This window comes from Bufo bufo, chromosome 2 (genome assembly GCF_905171765.1).
Source record: "Bufo bufo chromosome 2, aBufBuf1.1, whole genome shotgun sequence".
NCBI lineage: Eukaryota > Metazoa > Chordata > Amphibia > Anura > Bufonidae > Bufo > Bufo bufo.
The window spans coordinates 442,133,861-442,151,935 of NC_053390.1; the positions used below are offsets into that span (position 1 = coordinate 442,133,861).

At 42.0% G+C, this 18,075-nt stretch overlaps 1 protein-coding gene across 16 annotated transcripts in view; it reads right to left on the reverse strand.

Moving 5' to 3' along the window:
* The window catches only part of CELF5 (CUGBP Elav-like family member 5), a 137,914-nt gene extending 123,332 nt beyond the window's left edge, over nt 1–14,582 (reverse strand). For all 16 annotated transcript variants that reach the window (XM_040420390.1, XM_040420383.1, XM_040420379.1 and 13 more), the window contains exon 1: nt 14,315–14,582. In XM_040420390.1, the coding sequence (XP_040276324.1) occupies nt 14,315–14,582 (268 nt within the window). The remainder of the gene's footprint in view (nt 1–14,314) is intronic.
* Between the last annotated feature and the right edge of the window lie 3,493 nt (nt 14,583–18,075).

Consider the following 18,075-nt stretch of genomic DNA (forward strand, 5'->3'; position numbering starts at 1 on the left):
ACCAATATGCCTTAGACCTTTCCTGCCATTCATCAGCGCAGGGCGCACCATGAACAGCACAGGCAGCACGTTGAATGCAGGCAGGCTATTATAGCTAAAAGATAAAGTACATGGAAGATATACTATATTGGGCTGTAGTGTTCAGGTTACATTGCCGTGTTGGCACTTTGTGATAAATAAGTGGGTTTTGGGTTGCAGTTTGGGCACCTGGTCTCTAACAGGTTCACCATCACTGCTCTAGGAGCAGGAGCAACGCCCCGCCTGCTCCTAGAGGCTAATTTGCTTATTATCAAAGTTAAAATTGTGCCGTAAGGGGCGCAACCATAAGCATAAGAATAGGAGAGTTAGGGTCTGATGACATTAGCACAGTTTAATAGGGTTAATTCTGGTGACAGAAACCCTTTAACTTGCAAGGTGGGACCTCCATGGATGTGACTTTTTTTCCAGCACATCCCACAGATCAGAATGAAATCTGGGGAATTTGGAAGCCATGTCAACACCCTGAACTCTTTTATATTCCTCAAAAAATTCCAGAACAAGTTTTGCAGTGTGAATGAAGCTGTCACAGGTTGTCCTTTCTTGTGCCAGTTTGGACACCAGTCAGACATTTAAAGATGGCGCCCGCTCGAGAGTGCAGCAGGCGCAATTGCCGCGGGGTGCCCGCTGTTTTAAACAGAAGGCACCCAGCACTAAAGTATGCGATTGACGATAACGTCAATCACACACATTTAACCCCTCGAATGCCGTGGTCAAATGCGACCACAACATCTGTGAGTTTAAAACCCATGAGTGCGCTTTCCTGGCCGTGCATCGGCTCCCCCTAACGAGGATCGGGGGAGCCGGATGGTGTGTGCAGCAGCCTCTGTCCTCCTGAATGATCCGAGGCTGCTCCATAGGAACACAGTACAATTCTCATTGACTCCAGTGATAATGCATTTGAGTCTTTGAGAGAAGCAATCTATGATGAAAATAAATAAATAAAATAAAAAATATAAAACTCCCTTCAACCCCCCTTCCCCAAAATAAAAATAAAAAAACAATTAAAAAAATAAGCATCATAGGTATCGCCTCGTGCAAAAACACCCATACTATTAAAATATAAAAATGTTTACCCCAAATGACGAAACTGAAAAAAATGTCAATATGGCCGATTCCCTGTTTTTCAGTCGGTTTACTTCCCACAATTTTTTTTTATAAAAAGTGATCAAAAAATCACGCACACCCCAAAATGAAATGTACAGATTACCTAGAAAAAATGAGTCCTCACATAGCTCCATACACAGAATATGGCGATACAAAGAAAAAATTATTTTTTTCCCCAAAAATTTTTATTTTATTTTTTAGTATTAAAACGCAAGAAAAAAATATATACATATGTGTTATAATTTTAATCGTACTGACCCAGAGAATGAAAGTAACAGGTCAGTTTTACCGCATAGGAAGCACTGTAAAAACACCAATAAAACTGTGGCAGAATTGTGTCTTTTGTAACAGCGGCTGCTGTGCGCCGCTTTTCCCCTGCTTACCGCTGCGGTCCCGGGCGCCGTGTTCAGCGGTGATCTGCAGCCAGTGCTTTCCATTCACTGCTGCAGTCCTGGGCTCTGTCTGTGTAGGTACTGTTGTTCTAGGATCCACTCCACAGTTTCCTCTCAGCCCTGGCCACAGCATGCTTGCTGCTTGTTTCCTGCAGCACTTCCTTAAGGGCCGGCGCACGTCACTTCCTCGGCTTTATGGGTTAGGTCATGTGACCTCTCTGACCAATCCTAGCCCTCCTGCACATATATAAGTGGCTCAGCCTCCTTCCCAGATGCCTCAGTGTCAAGGTCCTTGTGTCCTGCTAAGGTTCCTGATATCTGCTTGTGGTCCTGACTCATACTTGTGTTCCTGGACTCTGCTACCTGTTTGATCCCTGCCTGCTTGCCTTGACACTCCTGTTGCCGACCGGGATTGCCTGACCTGTGCCGCCTGCCCTCACCTATTGAATGTCTGACCGCCTCTGCCTTATCCTTCGGTCCTGCACTGCTGCTCCTGGTAATGACTCAGCCTGCTGACAACGCCTGTACCTCTGGTACCTTTCTCAGGTACCGCCTGGACCAGCTGCCTTAGAGGAGGTAGGACACGTGGCACAGTGGCTTCACACCCGCTGGTTCGTGACATCTTTTTATAATTCCACCCCATTTGGATTTTTCCCCCCGCTTTTCACTACATTGTATGCAACTGTATATGTTGCCACTAGAAAGTACAACTTGTCCTGCAAAAACAAGCCCTCATACAGCTATGTGGATGTTAAAATAAAAAAATTATTGCTTTGGGAAGGCTGGGAGTAAAAAATGAAAACAAAAAAATGAAAAATCGCTCAGTCCTGAAGGAGTTAAAGCAGGCTGCTGTGATCTCAGCCAGCCTGGAGAAGGAGAGAAGAGCTAGTGGAGGACGTGGTGACAGGTTGCAGGAGGAGAGGAGAGACACAGATCTTACTCTCCTTGTCTAACTATATATGACCCTAGGGGGAGGGTAACATGGACTTCTGTGCATGTTATTAATCCCAATTCCTTCATCAAAGAATATATTTCCTTTCAGACTGTCACATATACATTACACATTGCAGTAATAGCGACAATGATCAGAAGAGAAAAGTCATATATATTCCTGACAGATGGACAAGATTTTAATCAGTCAAAATTGACATTTTCAATGACTGTCTCCATAAATAATAGTTTTCAATTAACATACTTAAAAACAAAAACAAAAAACTGTATTCAGCCGCTTTTCTTATGGGGTGAATACCAATGAGCGCTTCCATTATGGAAGTGCTCATTAGTACAGCAGGATCGGGGAGCGGTGAATCCAATGCTCCCTATGTGGGCTCTGTACTTACCACTCTGGTCTTCCTCACGCTGTGCTGTGACCTGTGCACCCTGTGTACAGGGCAAGGACATCGGCGCGCTCTGTGATCTAAAGCTATGAGATGTTGGGTCACTGCATGGCAGGAAGCTGGATCTCAGGAGGAGCAGCAGCGTCTGGAGCAGGAGAGGTAAGTTGATTTATTTTTTTGTCTCTGATCTGAGTTCTGATTAACATGGGGGTCTGATCTGAGGTCTGACTGGGGGTCTTAGAAACACTGGGGTCTGATCTGAGGTCTGAATAGGAGCTTTGCACACGTCAATATATTATTTTGTTAAAGTTACATGAAGGTGGACTTGGTTGTCATCAGTCCATCAAGGCAACTGAAATCATCAGGTTTTCTGCATTCACAAAACATATACTGTAGGTTTTGTGGGTGCACTTACTTTTCAAAGTGTGTAATACCTGTATTTTATAGGTTGCTACTTTTTTTAAATTCACAGCTTAAAACCAGATTCTGGTGATTGTATGACGATATCTACATGTAAATTTAGGCCTAAGAGGTATGAGTGAACTTTTATTTTTAGGAGGTGTGCTGTATATAGCTTTCTGCTTGGTCACACTTTATCAACTTTTCATAAAATATCAACTTTTATTAAAAAAAATGACATTTTGACTAATCATTTTGACAATGTGCCGGGTGTCTACTTTCAGAAAATTTATGGGTATATGGGGGGTTAGTATGACTTTTGTTATTTTGTAATTTAGGTTTTGTTTGTACATGTCAACACTGCAAAAATTGCCCTGGTTACCAGATGCGCAAATTGTCCAGAATCCCCTGGCAGCAAAAGGGTTAATGTTATGGCTGGTCAGGGTATATCATCTGTAATAGGTGAAAGATGATGTACAGCTCCCAGAATCAAGGGCCCACGAATTCTGAAATTCAATATATGTCATGAATATCCTCAGAGGGAGTTCACATAAAGCTAAAGTATGACCAAAAAACATGACGACTTGGCCTTACTGCAAAACCATGCAACCATTAACAATCAATTTGAAAACTGCGCCGATCTGCGGTTAAAATGCACATCTGTCTGCCGTTTTCAGTTGCTCCAAGGCTGCTACATATGAGATCCCCATTAGACAGTGCTACTCTTGTCTACTATTGCCGTACAGCCCTGCTCACTTGAATCGGACTCAGAAACAATACTATGCATAGCCTACCAAAAGAAAATAAAAAAATGGCGCTGCTCCTAGGCTTTCAAGTAGCCTGAGCCCAGAGCATGGGTTGCAAAGTAAAAATGTGTAAACTATTCCTTAGGTCATTACAGAATTTCACATACAGCGTAGTCCGTACGGATTGGGAAGGATATTAAAATCTCTTCATTTAGATGCAGTTTCTGTGGTGCTACTATATAGGTAAATAGATTCAATTAATAATATATTAAAGGGGATACCAGAAGAAGCAAAGCCCCTTCCCTTTGACATGAATATGTATTTCACATGCAATGATACAGTAATTAGTTAATAATAGAGCATAAAACGCAATAGGAATGCATAATCAAAATGACAGAAATGAACATCTCAGCCATCTAGTGCATGAAGATAAAGGGGGTCATTTATTATCCAGAAGTATGCCTATATTAGGCGTATTTCAGGCGCAGATTGCACAGCAAAGGTTATTCAGCCAAGCCAAGTCTAAAAAGTGAACGTGGCAAGGGCGGGGAAGAGGACAGGCCGCAGGCCCGTCTCATTCATCATTTTCTACCCCTGTTTTAGGCGTAGAAAATGGTCTAAATGGAAGGCAAGCAAGCTGCCTTACATTTAGACTGGCGCTGGATGTGGCGAGGTTATGTAGAGGCCGGCGCTAGATATAGGGTTTATTAAGACTAGGTCTAAAAGGCCGGTCTTAATAAATGACCCCCAAAACTGTGACAAACAAATGGGTAACAAATTTAGGCCGCCTGCACACGACCGTATGGCTTTTTCAGTGTTTTGCGGTCCGTTTTAAACGGATCCGTTTTCCGTTTTCTGTTTCAGTAGTGTTTCCATGTTTGGTTTCCGTTTTTTGCAGATCGCAAATGGAAACGGAAGCATGGCATATACAGTATACAGTAATTACATAGAAAAATTGGGCTGGGCATAACATTTTCAATAGATGGTTCCGCAAAAACTAAACGGATACGGAAGACGTACGGATGCATTCCGTATCCTTTCAGTTTTTTTTACAGCCCCATTGACTTGAATGGAGCCACGGAACGTGATTTGCGGGCAATAATAGGACATGTTCTATCTTTCAACGGAACGGAAAAACGGAAATAAGGAAATGGAATGCATACGGAGTACATTTCGTTTTTTTGCAGACCCCATTGACATGAATGGTTCCTTATACGGAACTCAAAAAAGGGACCGGAAACGGAAAAAAATAACATTCGTCTGCAGGAGGCCTTAATAGAAGAGTGAGGATGTCCAGCAATGGTCCATTCACACGTCCGCAAAATGGGACTGCATCCATTCCGCAATTTTGCGGAACAGGTGCAGACCCATTCATTTTCAATGGGGCCGGAATGTGCTGTCCGCATCCACATTTGCGGATCCGCACTTCCGTTCCGCAAAAAAATAGAACATGTCCTATTCTTGTCCGCAATTGTGGACAAGAAAAGGCATTTTCTATGAGAGTGCCGGCGATGTGCGGTCTGCAAAATGCAGAACGCACATTGCCGGTGTCCGTGTTTTGCGGATCCGCAAAACATATACGGACGTGTGAATGGACCCTAATACACATCCATATAACGAAAGCTAAGCTGCTGCTCATACTGGCATGTCAGCACTTTTCTGCAGCCTGCAACCCCGTCAGTTTGCGGCAGGCCACTGGAGTCTATGACTACGGTCCCTACTGTTCATCCTCAAAGGCCACAGGCCATTAGGGCAGTAAAAACCGTGCAGGAGGTCACAACGACATTGTGACTTCCTGCACCAGGTCTCAAGCACCTTGATACCTGTGTCCTAACGCAGGTGTTTGTGATCATGTCATTTTGACGCCGCCAGCAGGTCGCTGTGATGTCATTGCAACTCATCACATCGCAGCGAACAGGGGGACATTATAATGCAGGGGGCACTATAAGGGGGGCATTAATACAGAGCAGATCGCTACAGGGGGCATTATAATACAGTGTGCACTACAAGGGGGGCATTAATATAGGCCACAGCGCTACAAGAGGGCGTTATAATACAGGGTGCAATACAAGGGGGCATTAATATAGATCAGAGCACGACAGGGCATTATAACACAGGGGGTACAACAAGGAGGGCATTAATATAGGCCAGAAGACTACAGGGGGCATTATAATACAAGGTGCACTACAAGGCGGCCATTAATGTGGTGCCCCCTGTATTATATTGCCCTCCTGTACTGCTTTGGCCTACATTAATGGCCGCCTTGTAGTGCACCTTGTATTATAATGCCCCCTGTAGTCTTCTGGCCTATATTAATGCCCTCCTTGTTGTACCCCCTGTATTATATTGCCCTCCTGTACTGCTTTGGCCTACATTTATGGCCGCCTTGTAGTGCACCTTGTATTATAATGCCCCTTGTAGTCTTCTGGCCTATATTAATGCCCTCCTTGTTGTACCCCCTGTATTATATTGCCCTCCTGTACTGCTTTGGCCTACAAGGGGGGCATTAGTACAGGCCAGAGCACTAAAGGGGACATTATAATGCAGGAGACACTACAAGGGGTGCATTAATAGAAAGCAGATCGCTATAGGGAACTTTTTAATGCAGGGGACACTACCAAGGGGGCATTAATACATTGCAGATAGCTACAGAGGGCATTATAATGCAGGAGACATTACAAAGGGGATATTAATACAGGAGAGATCATTATAATAAAGGGGACAGTACAAGGGGGCATTATACTACAGGAGCACTACTGGGGGAAATAATACAGGCTGGAGCACTACAAGGGGTGTATTAAATTACTGGGGGCACTACTAGGGGCATTATAATACAGGGGACACTACAGATGGGTTATAACTGCAGGAGGATATTATAACTGCAGGGGGTATTATAACTATGTGGTGCACTGCAGGAGGGGGCATTATAACTACACGAGGCACTTCAGGAGGTCATTATGTAAATACTGAGGCTACTACAGGGGGTATTATAACTACTAGAGCTACTATGGGGCACATAAATATCGGGGACACTATAAGGGCATAACAGCTACTGGGGACACAATAGGAGGCTTTCGTACTACTGTGGGCTCTATAGGGTTGCCTATAGATCAGTCTTATTACTACTGGGGGCTCTAAAGGGAAGCCTTATAGAAGGGCCTCATTACTGCTGGAGGCACTATAGGGGGGCCTTATTTCTACTGGGGGCACCATGGTGGCATAATTACTACTAATGGGGGCATTCTTGGGGAGCATTATCAATATTGGGGATACAACTAGGAGGATTATCTGTATGGTACTGTTATTTCTGCAGTATAATATTTGTGGCCATTGGGGAGCACAGCAGTCACATATTGGGGGGGTAGCAGCAAGATGACAATGTTGGGGCACCAGAAAGGGGAGGATCATGTAAAAGTGAGAAACCTGTCTGTGAGCCAAACTCTGCAGAGAGGATATGCGGCTGAAAGAAGTCATCAAGGCGATCTGGTCCGAATGGGGAAGATGAAACATCTACATCTGAGGAGACATCACTGGATGTAAGAGGTATGTGGTGCTTTATTCTATTTACAATCATTATTTCTATGTGCGGCCCATAAATCTGGCTGAGTTTGAGACTTCTGGTTCAGATGGTGAAGTGGGCCTGTGCATATATGATCGTATAGATACAGTATGTGGATAAAGAAGGGTGGTACGAACTACCTGATCAATGCAGATGAGCTTGAAAATTGCAAATAATTCAATGAAAGGGTTAGAGTGCTGAGTACAGTTAAAGAGCACGTGCCAGCAGGATCAACCCCATTACACAAAGCAAGCTACCTTGTAGGGTTTATCCTGCTGACTAAATAACAACTGCCTTGTGAAAATTAGTTGTGGCATTTCCAAGAAATAAGACTTTTATTCTTTATGCAAATGAAGACTTCAATGCACTGAAAGGCGTGGCCAGCACTAGAAAGCTGACGCCCACTAAAGGGCTAGGCCCCGCCCTTGATGTATTTACTCCTTAATTTGCATAAAGAAGTAACGCTGCTGATATTCACAGGACAGGTATTATTTTAATCAGTAGGATTAACCCTGCCAGGCAACCTGCTTTTTTCTATAGAGTTGTTCCTACTGATATGTGTTCTCAGTCATATAGGGTTGATCCTGCTGACTTGATTCGTACACAAAAAGAAGAGTGGGGATGCAGCAGATTATAAACTCATCATGCATGGGTGGATAGCATTGCACAATATACGCCCCCTGTAGGAGTAAATGACAGAAAAATCAACATCTGACAATTTAAGTGAGGTGCTCAGTGGATGATGAGGAGGGATGTATGATTGACACTGTACAATAATGCTGGCTTCCAAATACATACTCACTTTTTTACCATTCTAAATGGTCAATGAATAGAAGGATGCACAATTTGAGCAAGAGTGGTGGAAATATATAAAGCGAAGTATGATAGACAGCTTATTACTAAAAATTCACCAGGATAGAGGGGGAGAATGCCCCTGCGGCGGCATAATGTAATGAGAATAGCCCTGGATGTATAACATGGTATAAATGCCCCTGGATGTATAACATCGTATGAATATCCCTGGATATATATCATTGTATGAATGCCCCTGAATATATAACATGGTATGACTACCCCTAGATATATATCAGTGTATGAATGCCCCTGAATATATAACATGGTATGAATACCCCTGGATATATAACATGGTATGACTACCCCTGGATATATATCATTGTATGAATGCCCCTGAATATATAACATGGTATGACTACCCCAGGATATATAACATGGTATGACTACCCCTGGATATATAACATGGTATGACTACCCCTGGATATATATCATTGTATGAATGCCCCTGAATATATAACATGGTATGACTACCCCTGGATATATAACATGGTATGACTACCCCTGGATATATAACATGGTATGACTACCCCTGGATATATAACATGGTATGACTACCCCTGGATATATAACATGGTATGACTACCCCTGGATATATAACATTGTATGAATACCCCTAGATATATATCAGTGTATGAATGCCCCTGAATATATAACATGGTATGACTACCCCAGGATATATAACATGGTATGACTACCCCTGGATATATATCATTGTATGAATGCCCCTGAATATATAACATGGTATGAATACCCCTGGATATATAACATTGTCTGAATGTCTCTGGATACATAACATTGTATGAATACCCGTGGATACATAACAGTGTATGAATACCCGTGGATATATAACATGGTATGAATACCCCTGGATATATAACATGGTATGAATACCCCTGGATATATAACATGGTATGAATACCCCTGGATATATAACATGGTATGAATACCCCTTAATATATAACATTGTATGAATACCCCTCTATATATAACATTGTATAAATGCCCCTGGATATCTAACATGGTATGAATAACCTGAATATATAACATTGTCTGAATGCATACCCTGGATATATAACATGGTATGAATACCCCTATATATAAAAAATGTTATAAATACCCCTGGATATATAACATAGTATGATCACCCCTGGATATATACAGTAACATGTTATGAATACCCCTGGATATATAACATGGTATAAATACCCCTGGATATATAACATTGTATGAATACCCCTGGATATATAACATAGTATGATCACCCCTGGATATATACAGTAACATGTTATGAATACCCCTGGATATATAACATGGTATGAATACCCCTGGATATATAACATTGTATGAATGCATACCCTGGATATATAACATGGTATGAAAGCCCCCCGGATATATAACATGGTATGAATACCCCTGGATATATAACATGGTATGAATACCCCTGGATATATAACAATGTATGAATACCCTGAATATATAACATTGTATGAATACCCCTGGGTATATAACATGGTATGAATACCCCTGGATATATAACATTGTATGAATGCATACCCTGGATATATAACATGGTATGAAAGCCCCCGGATATATAACATGGTATGAATACCCCTGGATATATAACATGGTATGAATACCCCTGGATATATAACAATGTATGAATACCCTGAATATATTACATTGTATGAATACCCCTGGGTATATAACATGGTATGAATACCCCTGGATATATAACATTGTATGAATGCATACCCTGGATATATAACATGGTATGAAAGCCCCCCGGATATATAACATGGTATGAAAGCGCCTGGATATATAACATTGTATGAATACCATGAATATATAACATTGTATGAATGCATACCCTGGATATATAACATGGTATGAATACCCCTGGATATATAACATTGTATGAAAACCCCTGGATATATAACATGGTATGAATACCTCTGGATATATAACATTGTATGAATACCCCTAGGTATATAACATGGTATGAATACCCCTGGATATATAACATTGTATGAATGCATACCCTGGATATGTAACATGGTATGAATAGCCCTGGATATATAACATGGTATAAATACCCCTGGATATATAACATGGAGTGAAAGCCCCTGGATATATAACATGGTATGAAAGCCCCTGAATATATAACATGGTATGAATACCCCTGGATATACAGGGTGGGCCATTTATATGGATACACCTTAATAAAATGGGAATGGTTGGTGATATTAACTTCCTGTTTGTGGCACATTAGTATATGTGAGGGGGGAAACTTTTCAAGATGGGTGGTGACCATGGCAGCCATTTTGAAGTTGGCCATTTTGAATCCAACTTTTGTTTTTTTAATAGGAAGAGGGTCATGTGACACATCAAGCTTATTGGGAATTTCACAAGAAAAACAATGGTGTGCTTGGTTTTAACGTAACTTTATTCTTTCATGAGTTATTTACAAGTTTCTGACCACTTATAAAATGTGTTCAATGTGCTGCCCATTGTGTTGAATTGTCAATGCAACCCTCTTCTCCCACTCTTCACACACTGATAGCAACACCGCAGGAGAAATGCTAGCACAGGCTTCCAGTATCCGTAGTTTCAGGTGCTGCACATCTCGTATCTTCACAGCATAGACAATTACCTTCAGATGACCCCAAAGATAAAAGTCTAAGGGGGTCAGATCGGGAGACCTTGGGGGCCATTCAACTGGCCCACGATGACCAATCCACTTTCCAGGAAACTGTTCATCTAGGAATGTTCGGACCTGACACCCATAATGTGGTGGTGGGTGCACAATCTTGCTGGAAAAACTCAGGGAACGTGCCAGCTTCAGTGCATAAAGAGGGAAACACATCATCATGTAGCAATTTTGCATATCCAGTGACCCCCTTAGACTTTTATGTTTGGGGTCATCTGAAGGCAATTGTCTATGCTGTGAAGATACAAGATGTGCAGCACCTGAAACTACGAATACTGGAAGCCTGTGATAGCATTTCTCCTGCGGTGTTGCTATCAGTGTGTGAAGAGCGGGAGAAGAGGGTTGCATTGACAATTCAACACAATGGGCAGCACATTGAACACATTTTATAAGTGGTCAGAAACTTGTAAATAACTCATGAAAGAATAAAGTTACGTTAAAACCAAACACACCATTGTTTTCTTGTGAAATTCCCAATAAGTTTGATGTGTCACATGACCCTCTTCCTATTGAAAAAACAAAAGTTGGATTCAAAATGGCCGACTTCAAAATGGCCACCATGGTCACCACCCATCTTGAAAAGTTTCCCCCCTCACATATACTAATGTGCCACAAACAGGAAGTTAATATCACCAACCATTCCCATTTTATTAAGGTATATCCATATAAATGGCCCACCCTGTATAACATGGTATGAAAGCCCCTGGATATATAACATGGGATGAAAGCCCCTGGATATATAACATGATATGAATACCCCTGGATATATAACATGGTATAAATACCCCTGGATATATAACATGATATGAATACCCCTGGATATATAACATGATATGAATACCCCTGGATATATAACATGGTATAAATACCCCTGGATATATAACATGATATGAATACCCCTGGATATATAACATGGTATAAATACCCCTGGATATATAACATGATATGAATACCCCTGGATATATAACATGGTATAAATACCCCTGGATATATAACCTCTGGATATATAACATGGTATGAATGCCCCAAGGATATATAACATTGTATGAATGCCCCTGGATATATAACATTGTATGAATACCTCTGGATATATAACAATGTATGAATACCCTGAATATATAACATTGTATGAATACCCCTGGATATATATAACAATGTATGAATACCCTGAATATATAATATTGTATGAATACCCCTGGATATATAACATGTATGAATACCCCTGGATATATAACATTGTATGAATACCCCTGGATATATAAGATTAAATGAATGCCCCTGAATATATAACATGGTATGAATACCCCTGCATATATAACATGGTATAAAAGCCCCCAGATATATAACATTGTATGAATACACCTGGATATATAACATTAAATTAATGCCCCTGAATATATAACATGGTATGAATACCCCCAGGTATATAACATTGTATGACTACCCCTGGATATATAACATGTATGAATACCCCTAGATATATAAGATTGTATGAATGCCCCTGCATATATAGCATGGTATGAATACCCCTGGATATATAACATTGTATGAAAGCCCCTGGATATATAACATGTATAAATACCCCTGGAAATATAACATTGTATGAAAGCCCCTGGATATATAACATGTATGAATACCCCTGGATATATAACAATGTATGAATACCCCTGGATATATAACACGGTATGAAAGCCCCTGTATATATAACATTGTATGAATACCCCTGGATATATAACATTAAATGAATGCCCCTGAATATATAACATGGTATGAATACCCCCAGGTATATAACATTGTATGAATACCCCTGGATATATAACATGTATGAATACCCCTGGATATATAACATGTATGAATACCCCTGGATATATAAGATTGTATGAATGCCCCTGCATATATAGCATGGTATGAAAGCCCCTGGATATATAACATGGTATGAATACCCCTGCATATATAACATGGTATGAAAGCCCCTGAATATATAACATTGTATGAATACCCCTGAATATATAACATTGTATGAAAGCCCCCAGATATATAACATTGTATGAATACCCCTGAATATATAACACGGTATGAATACCCCTGGATATATAACATGGTATGAAAGCCCCCAGATATATAACATGGTATGAATACCCCTAGATATATAACATTGTATGAATACCCCTGGATATATAACACGGTATGAATACCCCTGGATATATAACATGGTATGAAAGCCCCCAGATATATAACATGGTATGAATACCCCTAGATATATAACATTGTATGAATACCCCTGGATATATAACACGGTATGAAAGCCCCTGGACGAATATGTATAAATGAATACCCCTGGATATATAACAATGTATGAATACCCCTGGATATATAACATTGTATGAAAGCCCCCAGATATATAACATTGTATGAATACCCCTGGATATATAACATTGTATGATACCACATGCTATGAAAGCCCCTGGACGTATATGTATAAATGAATACCCCTGGATATATAACATGGTATGAATACCCCTGGATACATAACATTGTATGATACCCCTGGATATATGACACGGTATGAAAGCCCCTGGACGTATATGTATAAATGAATACCCCTGGATATATAACATGGTATGAATACCCCTGGATACATAACATTGTATGATACCCCTGGATATATGACACGGTATGAAAGCCCCTGGACGTATATGTATAAATGAATACCCCTGGATATATAACAATGTATGATACCCCTGGATATATAACACGGTATGAATACCCCCAGATATATAAAATTGTATGATACCCCTGGATATATAACACGGTATGAAAGCCCCCAGATATATAACATTGTATGATATCCCTGGATATATGACACGGTATGAAAGCCCCTGGACGTATATGTATAAATGAATACCCCTGGATATATAACAATGTATGATACCCCTGGATATATGACACGGTATGAAAGCCCCCAGATATATAACATTGTATGATACCCCTGAATATATAACACGGTATGAAAGCCCCCAGATATATAACATTGTATGATACCCCTGGATATATGACATTGTATGAATACCCCTGTATATATAACACGGTATAAAAGCCCCCGGACGTATATGTATAAATGAATACCCCTGGATATATGAGGGGCAGCAGGTGTGTGCAGGGGAGGCAGTGCTCACCTTTGTGCATGCCCGTGTACCGGTCCTTCAGCACTGTGAGCTCATAGATCTTGCCGAATTGCTCGAAGAGAGGCTTCAAGTCCTTCTCCTCCAGGTTGCGAGGGATTTGCCCCACAAACAATTTGATGGCGTCCAGGTCCTTCATGCTGTCTGACTGCTGAGCAGGGGGCTCGGGGCCGCTCATGGGGCAGGCTCGGGGCTGCTGCTGCTGCGGGGGATGCTGCTGCTGCTGCTGCCTCCTCGCCTCTCTCTCCGTCAGTCTGGCCATCTCCAGCCCCTCGGTAGGCTGGATCAGTCACACAGGCAGAGCTCTCAGCTGGAAACTGGGGTGTGAGTGAAAAGCTGAACAGCAGCGATTCCAGCAGCCGGAACGTAAGAGCGCCTCCTGCTGGCGGCTTCGCTGAACGTCGTTACAGCCGCTGCTCCCCTCAAATCTGCTGCTTTCCAGAACCTTGGACAGTGTTCATTCACACTTGTCAGACTAATACTCGCCCCAGTGCCAGTAGCCTGAGAGGGAAGGTGCCCATTCCTTCACCCACAACAGAAAAATAATAGAATGTACTGCACAACAGCGGCGGGACTAGTGCTAGTGATCTGCTCCTGTTCCTACACCTGCCATAGGAAATGCACTGGAAATGGTGGACCAAGGAATGGCCTGAACTCTTGCCCCCTGAGCGAGCCATTTCTGATAACTAGGGTGCCTAACTAGATTTTTGAGAATCCGTTCCATTCACATGAAAGGCTTACATAAATCCATTTGCTTACCGCCAAAACAAATGGAACGGATACTATTTACTGTAACAGAATCTGCTGTGTGTGAGGGCACCCTGGGTCTATCATGTTATGGGCGCAGACCCTGCTGATCACATCCTAGCAGCTAGAGCAAGGGTCAGCAACCTCCGGCCCTCCAGAACTGAGCCCAGAAAGTGGTGGAGGGTGCACTGCGCATGCGCAGCCACCTTCCATTCATTTTCTATGGGGCCGCCGCAAATATCCGGACTTATAGCTGTCGGGCTTATAGAAGTGAATGGGAGCGGTGGCTGGTCATGCACGGTATGCTCCCATTCACTTCTATGGGGAGAATGCTAGGTGGTGGCCAGACCGGTGTCCCCCAGCCTCCACCTTGCGGGGCTCCGTTCTCGGCGGTGGGACCCGCACCTAGCGATATGAGCCCATTGTCTGAGATGAGACAACCCCTTTAAGCCTAGCAGTGCACATGGAATATGGATGACATGCGGTGGGCAAAACAGACACACGGACCAACAACGGACCCTTCAAGGACATCTTCAGCAATGAAACACTGACTTGTCATGGACTAAATCAATGACACAGGAGTGTGAAAGAGGCCTAAGAAATATGTAGACAAGACAAAGGTAAAAAATATAGCTGTGTGAAAAAACCCCAAGCAATGGCCAGTGATGAAAGAGGCGCTAACATTCACTATATTGCTACCCACATGGAACAATTACATTGGGGGTGAAGATATGCAAGTGGGCATTTTGTCCTAGAAGTGCTTAAAGGGGAGAATACAGCCAACCAAATATTTTTATGCGATAGATAAATGTGACAGGAACATTTTGATATTGGTTGCATAGATTTTTATTTTCAAAAATTTAGCTTTTTTGTTGCTTTTTGTATATAAAAAGAAAAAAAAAAAAGCATTCATGTTACCTGCCAGCTGATAGGAAATGATAAAATTAGGTGCATTATTTGTAGTGATATTTTAAGATAGTTTCCTGGCATTTTTTGGCCTTTTTTAATTGCAGGATGCCCTGTGTGTTCTTTCACACATTTTCCCCATATACTTCCGTACTGGAAAGTAATAGTATAGCAGCACCTGATCTATACTTGGAAACACCACTGATGTGATCTCCTGATATGCCTCTCTAATATATGGTTGCCCTTTGAAGTTATTATAAGGCTACTTTCACACTAGCGGCAGCCTTCTCCGACATGTCATAGTTTTATTCCGGCCGCCTCTTGGCATGTTTGCCGCGCTGCCGCCGGAACCCCGGCCTGGCCCGCCCCCCTTATAGTCAATGGGGCCAGAGCGCACCTCCGGCGGCACACGTGCACTAGCGGCAGCACAGATCTGGCAGGCTGTTCACCCGCTGGAACAGCCTGCTGGAGAGGGCTGCCGCTAGTGTGAAAGTAGCCTAACTAAGATTGTCCTGTAATAGAAGAACCTATTGTAAACCTGACTACTATTGGGGAGTCAAAATATTCAGATGGACTGCAATAAAAGGTTGTGTAGGAAGCCTTCATGTCTTTTACTGAGAGGCTTCTTTCTGGCCCTACTGCCATAAAGTCCAGAATGGTGGAATGCTGCAGTGATGCTTGACCTTCTGGAAATCTCTCCCATCTGGACACAGGATCTTTGAAGCTCTGCCAGAGTGGCCATTGGGTCCTTGGTCACCTATTTTAGCAAGGTCCTTCTCCCCCGATTACTTACCTTTAAGAATTATGGAGGCCACTGTGCTCTTGAAAACTTTCAGTGCAGCATATATGTTTTTGTACCTTTCTCCAGATCTATGCCTCCAATCTTGTCTTTGAGCTCTACAGGCAGTTAATTACTCGTCATGGCTTGGTTGTTGCTGTGATATGCATTGTGAGCTGTGAGATCTTATATAGACAGGAATGTGTCTTTCCAAATCATGTCCAATCAACTCAGTTTACCAAAGTGGACTCCAATAAAGGTGCAGAAATATCTCAAGGATGATCAAGAGAATTGGGAGGCCTCCAGAGCTAAATTTCAAGTGTCATAGCAAAGTTTCTGAATACATATACCCATGTGAAATTTTAGTTTTTCCTTTTCAATAAGTTAGCAAAAATGTCAAAAAAATCTGTTAATTTTTTTTTTTATTAAGGGGGATTCAGTGCAGATTGATGGTGGAAAACTCGATTATTGCTTTCTATTTTAGCACAAGGCCATAACATAACAAAATGTAAAATAAAAAGTGAAAGGGTCTGAAAACTTTCCAAATACAATGTACCTTACAGGTTATCTACCACTCATTATGGATCTAGACATGTGGTTTAGGCTTCATCCACACGGCCGTGTATGTATTCCGGTACGCAAACAATGGATCCGCAAAATATGGATATATTCTGTATTTTTCTCGGTCCCATCAATAAAAACGGCTGTTCATGTTTGCAATATGTATAATTTGCAGAAGGGCCACACATATCCACAAAAAATATGGATGTCTGCATGGTCCCATAGAAATAAATAGGTCAGTGTGCTAACTGCCAAACATGAGGATAGCACATGGATGAAAAATCTAATGGTGTGCCAGCCAAGTTTTCAACCAACTGATCTATATCGATTGCCTGTTGGGACCATGGTCGGACTGGCTCACTAGAGTACCAGAGGATCCTCTGGTGGGCCCAGTCAATGAAGCCATAATGGGCCCCAAAAGGTCCAAGAAAAATTGCAATTGAATGACTTTGGCGCTAATGACTGGCCACTAGGTTCTATGCCTTATGTTTTAAATCAATAAGACTTTATCGATGATATGGAGGTTGGGCCCCGAGCATAATTTTCTCTGGTGGGCCCAAGGATTCCCAGTCCGACGCTGGTTGGGACCAAGACTTAACACAAGAACAGCTGTCCCTTTCCCATGTTCTGATGAAGCTGCAGGTCGAGTATGTGCCCTGCCACTCCATCCATTATCTATAGGACTGACAGAGGTAACCAAGTACAGCGCGCTGTTATTTCCAGCGGTTCCATAGAGAATGAATGAAGCAGCAGGGCACATGCT